Genomic DNA, 12,536 nt, shown 5'->3' on the forward strand with positions numbered 1-12,536 from the left:
TTTTTTTTACATTTTTACATGCGAGAGTGTTTCAGAATAAGAATGCGAGACAACAGAACATTGTTAGCAAAATCTTCACACTGTAAAGTGAGAGTAAGTAGGTAGAAAAGACTCCCATCTGATGCATTTGATGGTGTATTCATTCTTTCAAAAAAATAAGGACTTCACAGTCTTTTTGAATAAGGAAAAGGAGCAAAAAAACTCAGTAAGTCCATCCCCAAATGTTCTGTACTACCTGGCAATGAGCACTGGTATCAGTAGAAAATCCCCCTGCAATTCAGGTCCACATGGATCAAACATTCCATGTGCATTCCGGTTCTAATACTTCAAGCATCCTGGAAATACGACTTGTGGATAACAAGTGATCAGGACTGAATGGTAGAAGAGAATTCATTTGTTCTATGTTTGGAGTTCTGAGAATATTTATCCTGAACTTTCCCTTCAGAGATTAAATTCTGAAGAGTAAATTTCATGTCGTGTGCAGAAGGAGAAAGCCCATTTGGCCAGGAAACCTTTACGATCTTAATTCTTTCTTAGGGAAATTAACACCTACATCTCATTGAGTCTGCTACTGTATGCCTCTCGATTTGAATTTGCTTCATCCTTGAGGCTTAGTCAACATGATAAATCAGCCATGAGCGTTACAGCACATTTCTCGACTTGTTTGACCACTATAAGGTAATTGTTGGAATATGGCAAAGGCATTAAATATACTATCCGCTGGCAAATGCAAATTGTTTGAAGAGAGTTGCTTTGTAGGACACAGTTTGAATGAAACGTCAAAATCTATTATGAATGACAAAATCCTAACATTCCAAGCTATGAAGCACAAGACCTAAATCTGCATTTCAGTCCATCCAAATCAAGTTATTCCAGATAAAGCGTTTGAATTGTCTTAATTAAGTTAATTTTAACTTAATCAGCAACCACTAATTCCAACAACTGCCAGGTTTGAAATATTAGCTTCTCGGTGTGATATTACTTATTGTTTATTTGCGTAAGCATTGGGTTGGCACCATATCTTTCAACTCTTGCACTTGGAATGGAATCCAGTCCAGGCAAATAGTGTCCCTCTCTCAGCTCCAATGAAGTGGAGCTAAGAACTTTTAAACCATTATTTAAATAAATTTTCACAGCATAAGGCTAACCTAATTTCACATTGACTGACATCAAGAACTTTAAATTATTATTTTTCCTGGGTCGATTGCAGTTAGCATTAAAGTACATCGGAAGGAGGATTCTGGCTGTGCTTTATCTGAACTGTTACGTACTGAGACTGGATGACAAGGTGACATTTATCATGCTAAGGTCTGTATTGTGATGAGCAGATAAGATATTCAGGGAAAACTATTAATTTCAACAAAAGAATGATGGACCTGTTGAAAATTCTGTGACAAAAATTAAGTACAGTGAAAGGATATTGATATGACTGTGACGTGTTTATTGGCAATAACTGTTTCATTCACCATGCTGCCTTTATATGCCTGGCCTACAGTGGGTATTTGCTCAAAGTTTATTTAACATTTTCAAACCAGATTCTGATGGTAATGATGTGCAGAATTGATCGTGCTGCACTGTTTCCTAAATTCTCTTGCTTTAAAGATCCACAACAGAATTAACTCACTTCCCAGAAATTCAATTAGTAAAGATCTATAGTTTATTTTCAGAGAAATGCTTTTTCTCTCCCCCCTCAAATCTGGTCAAGAATAGCACATAATCTAGAAACTAGAAATTTCCATATGTTTAACACTTGTCTGTCAAGCATTATCCTGTATTTTAAAAAAAAATGAAGAAGGAAATCTCCAGGTCAAACAACTCAACCCACTGAGTTCTTCCAGCAGTTTCTTTTTTGCTCCAGATTCCAGCATCTGCCGCCCCTTGTCTATTATTCTGTATCGTCTCACATTTGGGCCCACCAGGTGCACAACCAAAGAATCAAAAGCAAAACACGTGTTATCCATCTTGCTTCACTTTCCAAGGATTAATATGAAGAAATATAATCAGAAATAGACTTGCTTTAACCCAGAGCCAAATGTTCTGCTGACGAAAGATAGAAACGGATGGAGCTAAAGAGACAAGAACAAAGGCTTGCACTTGTATGGTCCCATTATGCTTCCAGCACATGCTAAGGCAACAAGTTGCATTTGAAATATAACTTATGGCAGGTTTAATATAAACAAATGCAGATATCCAAAATAATGAAATGAATGACCAGATTACCTGCAAAACCTGTGCTGTGGTATTCTACTCACTTATATGATTAATGTCCGTTTTCTTTTCCTTCTGATCATGCTTAGGGTGACCCAGGATCATCAGCTGCAGGAATAAAGGTTAGTTTGGACCTTGTCACTGAAGTTCCAGGTTCTGTTATTTTTTTTGGTTTTCACTCAGACCATTTGGTGAATTGCATCTTTCTTTTCCTTTTTCCTCTCCAGGGAGAGCCAGGTGAAACTGGACTTCATGGACAAAAGGTAAGGAAGAGCTGGAAAGCATGATATATTTTTCAATTATATGAATTTGCAAATGGGTTAGTCCTTGGGCAGAAATGTTCTGGTTTTCTGCATTGCTCTTGCATCTGCTGATTACCGAAGTAAGAAATGACAAGAGGAAAAATTAACATTGAGAAAGGAAAAGGCATTTCATCTGATACACAAACTGACAAACCTTCAGACAAATACTATAGTAAGGAATCAGTCAGAATATAACAATTAAAAGATTGTGATGCTTTAACTAACACACTTGATTGTGTTTGCTGTAACACGCTCGAATCCTGAATGCTTGACTAAAATACTAAACTTCATATCCCATGAGATTATGATAATGATGGAGCTTAAATTTATGAAGTACATTTTGTACTTTACAATTTTTTTTTCTTTGCAATTTTGGAGTTACTCAACCTTTCAAGAGGGAGAATCCAAGTACATTCCATTTTAAAAGTTCAAATCTGTCCTGAAATCTTTGTGTCAATAAAATTCTGCTTTTTAATTCTTCTCCCGATTGCAGCATTTTCAATGTTTTTTGGTGATTAGGGTTGATATTGACCTGAAGCAATTGCATGGAGAATAAATGAGGTTGACCTTTGACACTGTGGTTAATTATCAGATCCACAATGGACGGCACAATCATGAATGTGTGCTCAACACATATGGGCCTCAAATAGTACATCAATTTTCATTTTTTTCTTTATTAAGAAAAATCACGCATATGTAGAAATGACAAGGAATTAGAGGCCCGCTCTATTTCAAAGAGCGGTTCCTGCCTGAAGTTAGACTCTGGGAACAACCTGATGCAGAAAAATCGATTTCTACATTCTCTTCAAAATTATTCCGCTGCAGCTTCAGAAGAAGCAACTGAGAATCAATTTGCCTTGTTGCATTGATGTAAAGAGTCTGAGAGTGATTTAGTCACACAATTTCACATCTTTTTTTCCATTGAAGTCAATGAAATTTACATTATGACTAAACCAAAATCAAGCTCCTAATTCACAATTGCCTATCTGGACTTTTGCAGGAAGGCCAAATTATCCTATTCATTTTAAGCATCTGTGTTTTGACCAATACATTTGTTGTATATATTTGTACCAAACGCATTCATAAGAACATGTAATTAAGAGCAGGCCCTTCAAGCCTGATTCACCCTTTAATAAGATCATGGCTGACCTTTACTCTGTTTTTCTGATAATCTGCAATTACCTTTCAGCCCTTGCTTATCAAAAATCTGCCTTAAAACATCCAAAGCCTCTGTTCAACAGTCTTCTAAAGAAGACACTTGCAAAAAAAAAAATTCACCTCACTTCTGTCTTTAATGAGCAGACCCTTATTTAAAAATGTGGCCCCTAGTTCTAGATTGTCCCACCAGAGTAAACGTCCTCTCCCTATTCATCTTGGAAACCGCTCAGAATCTTGTTCCTTTCGTTCTTATTATAAATCTTAGCAGATACAAGCCTCGCTTTTCCAACTGTTCCTCAAAAGACAACCTGGCTTTTTTGGCTAGTTAATTTATGACATTCTTTTAATGCATTAAATTCCATTCTTAAATAAAAAGGACAATGTTGCACACAAAATTTCAGATATTTTTCATCCAAAACATAACCTTCTTTTGTATTCAGTTGCCCATAGCAATAAATAACACTCACTTGGTCTTCTCAAATAGTCATTATGCCTGCGCACTGTCCTTTTGCCACTCATGCAGTTGGACAATCAGATAATTCCACATCTCACAGCTCTGCAATCTCTCAACATTTAGATAATTTGAAGCCTTTTTATATTTCTTACCAAGATAGGTAATTGCACATGTTCCCTCTTGTGCTTCATTTCCCAGACCTTTGCCAACTCCTTCTATCAATATCCTATCAAACCTCATTATCTCAACTTGCTTACCTTACTGTCTTCATCTCATCAACTAATTTTGCAATCTTACTTTTCATATTTCAAATTCATTTTCCCTCTGATATTTGAGGTCATTCAGGACATTGAGTCAATGCTATCTCTCAGAGTGAATGCCTTCATTTATAGGACTTATTGAGGCTCCAGTGCTAATCCTTAAGCCACTCCACTCACTACATCTTGCCAACCAAATAATGCCAATTCATGCCAGACCCTGTTGCATTAGTTTTATTACTTTATTGTAATTTGTAGTCCTCCTGCACCATAACACACACCTTTGCCATGAGTTTTGTCATTTAAACAGGTAAAAATTGACCCTATGAGCATGACTGATTCCTTAATTTGGCATGGGCTATGTCGTCGACACTTCACCTTCCCCAAGTCTCAGACTTTCACCAGCATTTCCTCATTTTCATTATTCTTCCTCCCATCTAAGGATCCAGCTAAACTGATTTAGTTCATCAGCAGTAAAGAATTTGGAATCTCATTATCACCCTGTGAATTGTGTACAACTTTAATTAGATTCACAAGAGACACCATGCCATTGATTAGTGTTTCTTGCCCAAATTTATCTCGAGATTAAATTTATTCATTGTCAGATAATTTGACAAATTGATAGCAAGTGCTTTGTAAGCAAGATTTCAATAGAAAGAACGTTTTGAATGCTCACCATCTTTCTTTCTTCCCAATACATGATTGCATTAAAATTGTATTTGTGGCCAATCCCAAAGATCTATTTTAATACAGTATTACCTTCTGCTTATCTTTTCCAATATTTTCTGTTATGACTGAGCTGTTAAACCTGTTTGGCAAGGAACATGTATTAAACCTATGACGCCATTCCATATGGAGGGATCATCCATTCCTCTCCCTGTGTATTTCATGTGTCTGTGTTTCTGTGTCTTTGTGTGATTTAGTACATAGAAACACACCAAAGTAGTCTAGTCATTCCCTGCCTTTGCCCAGCACGCTTTTACTACAGAAATAGCTGAAGTGTCATGAATAAGGTTATGCATAAGAGTTTTAAAAAATTGTAAGTCTGAAATTAACAGAAACAGAAACCCTTGTAAAATCAGTTCACTTCACTCAGCAAATGAAACAGGAAAGTGAGTTTAATGAATTTGGGTGAGATTTTTTTTACCACTTGTGATAAAAGATCCTATCTAAGACATTTGCCTACTGGCTCTTTGATGCAGGTATATGGTACTTGCAATTTTGTTGCAACAGTACATTGTTGATATCGGTTGAAATGCACATTAGTGACATCATTGCTGAAGGTATTCAGAAGTTGAACATGGGAGTGATCACAACAAAAAAAAGTCAAGGGCCAAGTCATTAAACCTCTGTGAACTTTCACTTCAGCTAATCAATGTGGTATGCATGGCATTCCACAGGTCCTATAGAAATCAGCACATGTTTGAGTAAGAAGCAGTAGTGTTATGATCTTGTTGAACCTTAGAATTGTATTTTTATTTCAATGCTTGGAGTTTGTTTCTTTGATGCATAGGCAACAAAATATTTTCTTACCATTTTTAAAAGAAATACCTTCTTATACTGGTGATATCCCTTCAAAATTCATATGCAGGATCATGTTACTGTGATGAATATCTGTGGTCAGTAAATACTGTGAATCAGTAACATAATAATAAAGCAGGCAGTATTGTTCACTCAGTGAATACACTTGCCACTAAGTATTAATTTAACACCATGCAGTTCAGGGGGACCAAATTTGAGGCCATATCTACTCTGAGTTTCCTTACATCGGTTCTGGTCAAATGTTACCAATGGCCTTTACTTCCTTGGCCCAAAAGTTCAGAAAAATTAGATCTTTTCTTTTACTTATCACTGCCAGTTTCTTCTGTAGATCAGCAGGCCTCAGATAAGGAATGGATCAAGATGTGCCACTCTCTCCTGCACTTTCAATTTACAATACTCTCAAGATCTAATCTCACATGTAAAGTGCGACCATATGGAGGACCCACTACTGGGCTATGTAAGTCCTGGTGAAAATAGGTGTCATAAGGAGTCAAGATCTTTCAGGGAGAAAGGGAAAGAAAATAAATACTCTTATTCAATGAAAGGAAACATAGCTGTGAAATAAATCTTGCACCTAAAAAGTGATTAAATTTCTTGCAACAGAGAACAAATAACAGTACCTGGTATTAATCCTTGATCAGGCACCCTTCAAGTTGTACAGCCTGACAAAATTGCAGTGGTGCATAAGGTTAAGCCTCAAGATCAGGTATTTCAGAGCATGATGTGATTGTTGGATTATGATGCCAGATTACTCAATGCCAATTAGTTCCACAATGAGGGGCAATTGTATGTTTGGGAGTTGATGTCCAGTGGGAGATAGATCAAGACTGCCAAAGCTTGTTTACTGTAAAATCGCCTAATTACAATCATAAGTAGAAAACTTCAGTTTTTCCATGATGGCAGCATTTAAATCCAAGCCCCAGATGTGAATGGTTGTCCTACTCCACTGTGCCACCTAGTGCTGCAATACAGTTACTTCTCGTGAACATGGAGCAATGTGACATTTTTATGACAGTCTTGCCTCCGTGCATGTTTATACTTGGTTGATGAAAAAAAACTAAAATATTTATATGTTGAGCAGATTAAATCATGCTGCGTGGAAAGGGAAAAAAAAAAAGGCCCATTGCATTCGCTAACTATTGATTTGGGATGTTGTTTAGCTACCATTGAGGTGGAGATAAACAAGACTCTTGAGAGCTGAACATTTTTCTATAATGTTTTGTAATTTTCCTGTATAGGGTGAACCAGGTCTTCCGGGGCTTCCTGGACTCCCTGGGATAAAGGTAATGACTGCTCTGGCCTGTATATAGGGATAGATGTGGAGTCAAGTTGCCATCAGCCTGCCTGGCGTCGGATACTTTGTCATTTGTTTCTGTTTGCAGCGTTACCTCTGTTACTTTTTTACATTTTAAGATTCTTAATCCCTCCTCACTGGTTAAATTTTGAAAATTGTCAATGGTTTGGATTTTGTACGTGTTTTATTACATTTTCTGCATTTTATTCATTGGTGTACACCAGATGACCCATTTCTGTGCATCTGCAGAAATCTGCCTAAAAAAGGACTTAATGAACAGAGCATTTTGCAAAGTCACAATGTCATGTCAATGCACCCTTGGTTGTTGCATTGTAAAACTGCAACCCTTACTAAAGACTGTAAATGTTAGTTACTGTTATATTTTCATGAAGTCACTAGATCCTGAACATGATGCAAACAAAAATTTCCTTTTGATCTTCTCATGCAATTCATTTTACACAATTATGGAACTTATTTATTTGGAGTTAGTAATTTAAGACAGTCTTACTAAAATAAACTTATGATCCATCAACATTTACAATTAATCATTTTGTCATTTTCTGGAATAATAACATTTTCCCTATTAGAAGAAAGAGAAATTGACCTGGTTGCACTTATTTTTGTTACAGTGGCAACATCCAAACCACACAGTGATGAATCTTGTTTGTCGATGTATCAAAAAACAGATTTTTGTTGCTAACGTAGCCTTTCAGCCACACTGTGGCATAACTCAATTCCCTACAGTCTCACAGCTCCAAAGGTCCAAGTTCAATCTGACCTCCGGTCCTGCCCCTGTAGAGTTTGCACATCTTTCTGACCACGTGATGTCCTCCCATGTCCCAAAGAAGTGGCAGTGGATAGATTAACCGGCCATGTTAGATTGCCCCTCATGTGCATATAATTGGTAGTATCTGGAGAATATGGGGAGAATAAAATGGGATTGGTGTAAATGCGAACCCAGTGGTTGAAATGAACTTGGTGGACCAAAGGTTCTATTTCCATGCTGTCATACTCCAGAAATGACTAATCTTCTCCAATAACAATGAATACCATTGTTGGGTGGAGAGGGATCAGCATATATTTCTAATTCACCTACAGGTAGTAATGCTTGTCTTTGAGGCATAAAAACATGCATTAAGCCTTTGTACAGCAAACGAAGTGAGTACATAGGTTCGACAATAGGGATATTTGTTCTTGGGCAATATAAGGAGCGATTAGCCAAGTCAAATGAGCTTTATTTTTGAAAATAAATTTGTTCACACTCCAGTATTATCAATATCTGCAAGTATTGCACAGTGGAACATGCACATTGCAGGAATAAAAATAATACCTACTCGAAAAATATTGAAAACCCATTCAATCGGTAGACTTGGTAAAAAGGGGGAAATGGATAATTTGTATAACTAAATATTGAGGAGAATAAAGGCAGGTGCTCTAATATCATCTGTTTAATCCAAATTAACCTTATGATCATCAAAATAAAAGTGACAGCAATAAGTTTAGCAGGTTGCTCTTTGTCTATGCATCAATAACATTTCCACCTGTCATAGGCGAGTAAGTCTCTAACATGTGGGATACATGCGAGATGATTATAACAACCCAGTGAGGGCCAGATCACAAGAGCTATATAAGATGTTGGTAGGGTTGAGAGTTTTGTAGTTAGGGTACTTCACGACATAGGAACATTGAGAGGAGTGCACATGCAATCTTGTCAGCCTAGTTTGTCAATTTATAAATAGAGATGTTTTTAGAGAATCAAACATGCTTCACTTCACTCTTGGACACTGTGACATTCAGGCCTTCTGCCCGACAAAAAGATAGTTGATCACACTTGCGTGAACAATTCACCTATCCATGTCACTCCGACAGACCAGTCCTACAATAGTTAACAATATAAATCATATCGGAGCCCAGGTGGATGCAAAATGTTTGGATTTCACTGGGACCATTTCTGTTCTGAAACTAAGCAAGAAAATATTCATTCGAATCCCAGCAAAATAGTTTGCTGGACCTATAAAAACTCTTTCTGCCTTCCACACCACTGCCATCTTCTGTCTGTGTAGGCATTGCTTGCTTTGCATGGACTACACTACTAAACAATTGAGACACACTGAGCTTAGCAAAGAAGTCCTGCAGGAACAATTCTCAAAGGGAACAAATCCACACATCCATTTTACAATAATTATTAATAATAATGCAAGGACGCAATTTTAAAAATTTGCAGAATATACAAATTGTTTCCTCTGTTTGCTGTGAAAAAATAGCCTTTGATAGAAAGTGAATAGTGGCACATCTGCTTGTTCCTTTGGTGTTTAAGCTGTTCCTGACGATCCGTGTAAAAGACAATATCCCTTCAATGAAGCCATTAATTCATTTTATGTCCCAATAAATGACAAAATCTGGCTGTTGGACCAGACATATTTTTCTCCAGTGAAATACAATCTATTAATTCAACATAAAGTATTGCACTTTCCAATATCAAGAACAAGGATGTTCTTTACAGCTTCTACTTTCCATCCTGTAAAATAATCATGAGAATTTTTTTCAAGTTTAAGACCTGAAAGGTAAAATTAGAGAAATATGAAGCCCACGGAACTGTTTTCTTTTTCCATTTTTAGCTTTCCTAATTCACTGAAATTATTTTTAAAAACTTGTGACTTAAATTTCTTCAGACTTGTAGTTACTGTACCCCAGTAAATTGGCCAAAAGTATTTTGGATTTTTTTTTTAGCCCTGTTCACAAATCAGCAATACACAGTCTACTGCCTGCCAGTTAATACTTATTGTGGTCCCAATAGGTTCAGCATAGGAACTGCAGAAAAGTCTTGACAATATCATTCCAGGAGTTAAGTACATTTGGATCTTTTTTTTAAATTTTATCTGTGGTCAATAATAAAAATTGAGACAGGGCAACATTAATCCACATAAACCTACCTACTTAAGACTGCAAAATAAAGTAATTTGCTACTTTAAGTTTGTAAGCTTAAAGTTCATTACTGAACCCTCATCCTCATCTCCTCTATTTCCTGCGCATCTACCCTGGCCTCTTCCACCCCAAGATGCTACTTGTCCTCATGGATTCCCCAAAGTTTCTCCTTGGGTAGCACGGTTGATGTAGCGGTTAGTGCAACACCTTTACAATGCCGGTGATCGGGACTTGGGTTCGAATCTCATGCTGTTGGTAAAGAATTTATACAATCTCCCCATGTCTGTGTGGGTTTTCTCTGGGGGCTCTGGTTCCTCCCACAATTCAAAACATACCAGGATGTAGGTTAATTGGGTATAAATTGGGTGGCATGGACTCATGGAGCGAAATGGCCTATTACCATGCTGTATGTCTCTATGTCTGTATGTATGTCTCACATACTACCCCACCTGCTACCACGTACAACATATTATCCTGTACATTTTCTGCCACCTACAATGGGATCACACCACCAGATGCATCTTCCTCTTTTGGCTTTCTGCAGAGTCTGCTCCCAATGAGACTCCCTCCTCCACTCATTGCTCCTCCCCTTCCCCGACCAATAGTCCCCTTGGTACCTACCCCTGTGACTATAAGAAATGCTACGGTTGCACCTACACCTCCTCACTCACCACCATTTGAGGTCCTTCCAAGTGAGGCAACACTTCACCTGGGAATCTGTATTGGTCATTTACTGCATCCAGTGCTCCCGTTGTGGCCTCCTCTACTTTGGACACTGCATGTAGACTAGGAGGTTGTTTCATTGAGCATCCACAGCAAGGATGTCCCAGTGACAACCCATTTCAATTCCATACACCATGGCCACACCAACATTTCTCTCCATTGCTTCATTCACTGCCAAACTGAGGCTGCCCGCAAATTGGAGGAACAACATCTTATAGTCTATATAGGCACTCTCCAACCACACAGCATTAGCACCAACTTCTTCAATTTCCATTAACACCCCCTCCCTGCCCTGAGATTCTTTCTTTCCCTATCCCTCTGTCTTCTTTCCTCCAACTCCCCTCTCTCTTCTTTCTCCCATCAGAAAACTACCCTCTCCCCATTACTTCTCAGCTGTTGTACCCTCCCACCTGTATTTGTTAGCTTCTGCTCCTCCTCCTGCTCCTGTCTCCCTCCTCTCCCTCCCCTTCACCTTTTTATTCAGGCACCTGTCTATTTTTGCTTGTACCTGACGAAGGGCCAAGTCCTAAAACATCAGTTGTTTTCTATCTGCTGAGTTTCTTCAACAAGTTTATGTATTTCACTCGACCCCAGCAACTGCGAACTTTCTTATTTAACTCCATTCATTGCTTTACTTCCTCATCACTACAAAGAAATGTATTCATGGCCTTGCCTTTTCTCCAATATAAAACTGCCAGATTATTAGAATTAATTTTAATATCCTCAGAGACCAGTGCTGAACCGTACCTGACACTCCAAGTTCATGTCTTGTCCAGCCAACTGCAAAAATGCCATGAGCTTCCGAGGGTCACTGACGGTACTTGGTGACCATTTGAAAATAGCACTTTTTAACCTGCTGTGTGGGGAATATCCCAGGCAGAAAGGTATAACTAGGTGCCCAGGCTTTGTGGTGAGGCTTCAATGGATTCATAACATGTATTTGTTTCATTCCCAGAAGACTTGTGAACTATGTTCTTGACAGTCTCCCATTCCTATCACTTCATTTCCTTTATAGAAATTCTATTTATTATCATCTTTGAAGTTAACTTTGAAATTTACTGGAAAAAGTGTAATGTCAATTCACATGCCTATTTTTTAAATTTCTCAATATAATTTTCCATTGAATTTAGTGGTAATGAAAATTAAGATTTCAAGTTCTATATCAACCTTTAAAAAAGCGAGGACAAGATAAAATCTTAGCAACAAAATATGATAGTCAGGACTAAAGCAATTACATCACGGGTAATAATTCAGTTCTGAGCTAAGCCCCTGAAATGAGCTGCAGTTTCTACAAAAACTCTCATGGCAACTGTAAGAATTCTCTCCTGTGCGAGGTCTGTAATGACAGCAGTGGGAATATGACCTCTCATACATCTAGCTTGGTGGCAACAGTGGGACCTTCATTCCTGTGATGGCAGCGGTGGAAGTTCCCTCTCATCTGCCTGGAATGTCATGGTAGCACTGGGAATTCATTGTTCATGGAATACATTGACAACAGTGGGAATACTCTCTCTTGCTTAAGGAACATCATGGTAGGAGTGGGAAATCTCTATGCATGTAATATGATGGCACCAGTAGGATTCTCTCTCCTCCATATTGGAATGCTGTGGTAGGAGTGGGAATTGAATATGATAGCAGATATGTAAATTTGATCTCCAAGTATCAAGGTTGGA

The 12,536-nt window shown here is 37.9% G+C and overlaps 1 protein-coding gene across 7 annotated transcripts in view; it reads left to right on the forward strand.

Annotated features, from left to right (window-relative positions):
- Nucleotides 1-12,536, forward strand: part of LOC138757692 (collagen alpha-1(XXV) chain) — a 173,623-nt gene that overhangs the window by 78,769 nt on the left and 82,318 nt on the right. For 6 of the 7 annotated variants that reach the window (XM_069925399.1, XM_069925404.1, XM_069925400.1 and 3 more), the window contains 3 exons: nt 2,298-2,330; nt 2,436-2,471; nt 7,160-7,204. In XM_069925399.1, coding sequence (XP_069781500.1) covers nt 2,298-2,330; nt 2,436-2,471; nt 7,160-7,204 — 114 coding nt within the window. The remainder of the gene's footprint in view (nt 1-2,297; nt 2,331-2,435; nt 2,472-7,159; nt 7,205-12,536) is intronic. The other variant, XM_069925401.1, reaches the window with a different exon arrangement.

This window comes from Narcine bancroftii, chromosome 3, assembly GCF_036971445.1.
Source record: "Narcine bancroftii isolate sNarBan1 chromosome 3, sNarBan1.hap1, whole genome shotgun sequence".
Taxonomy (NCBI): domain Eukaryota; kingdom Metazoa; phylum Chordata; class Chondrichthyes; order Torpediniformes; family Narcinidae; genus Narcine; species Narcine bancroftii.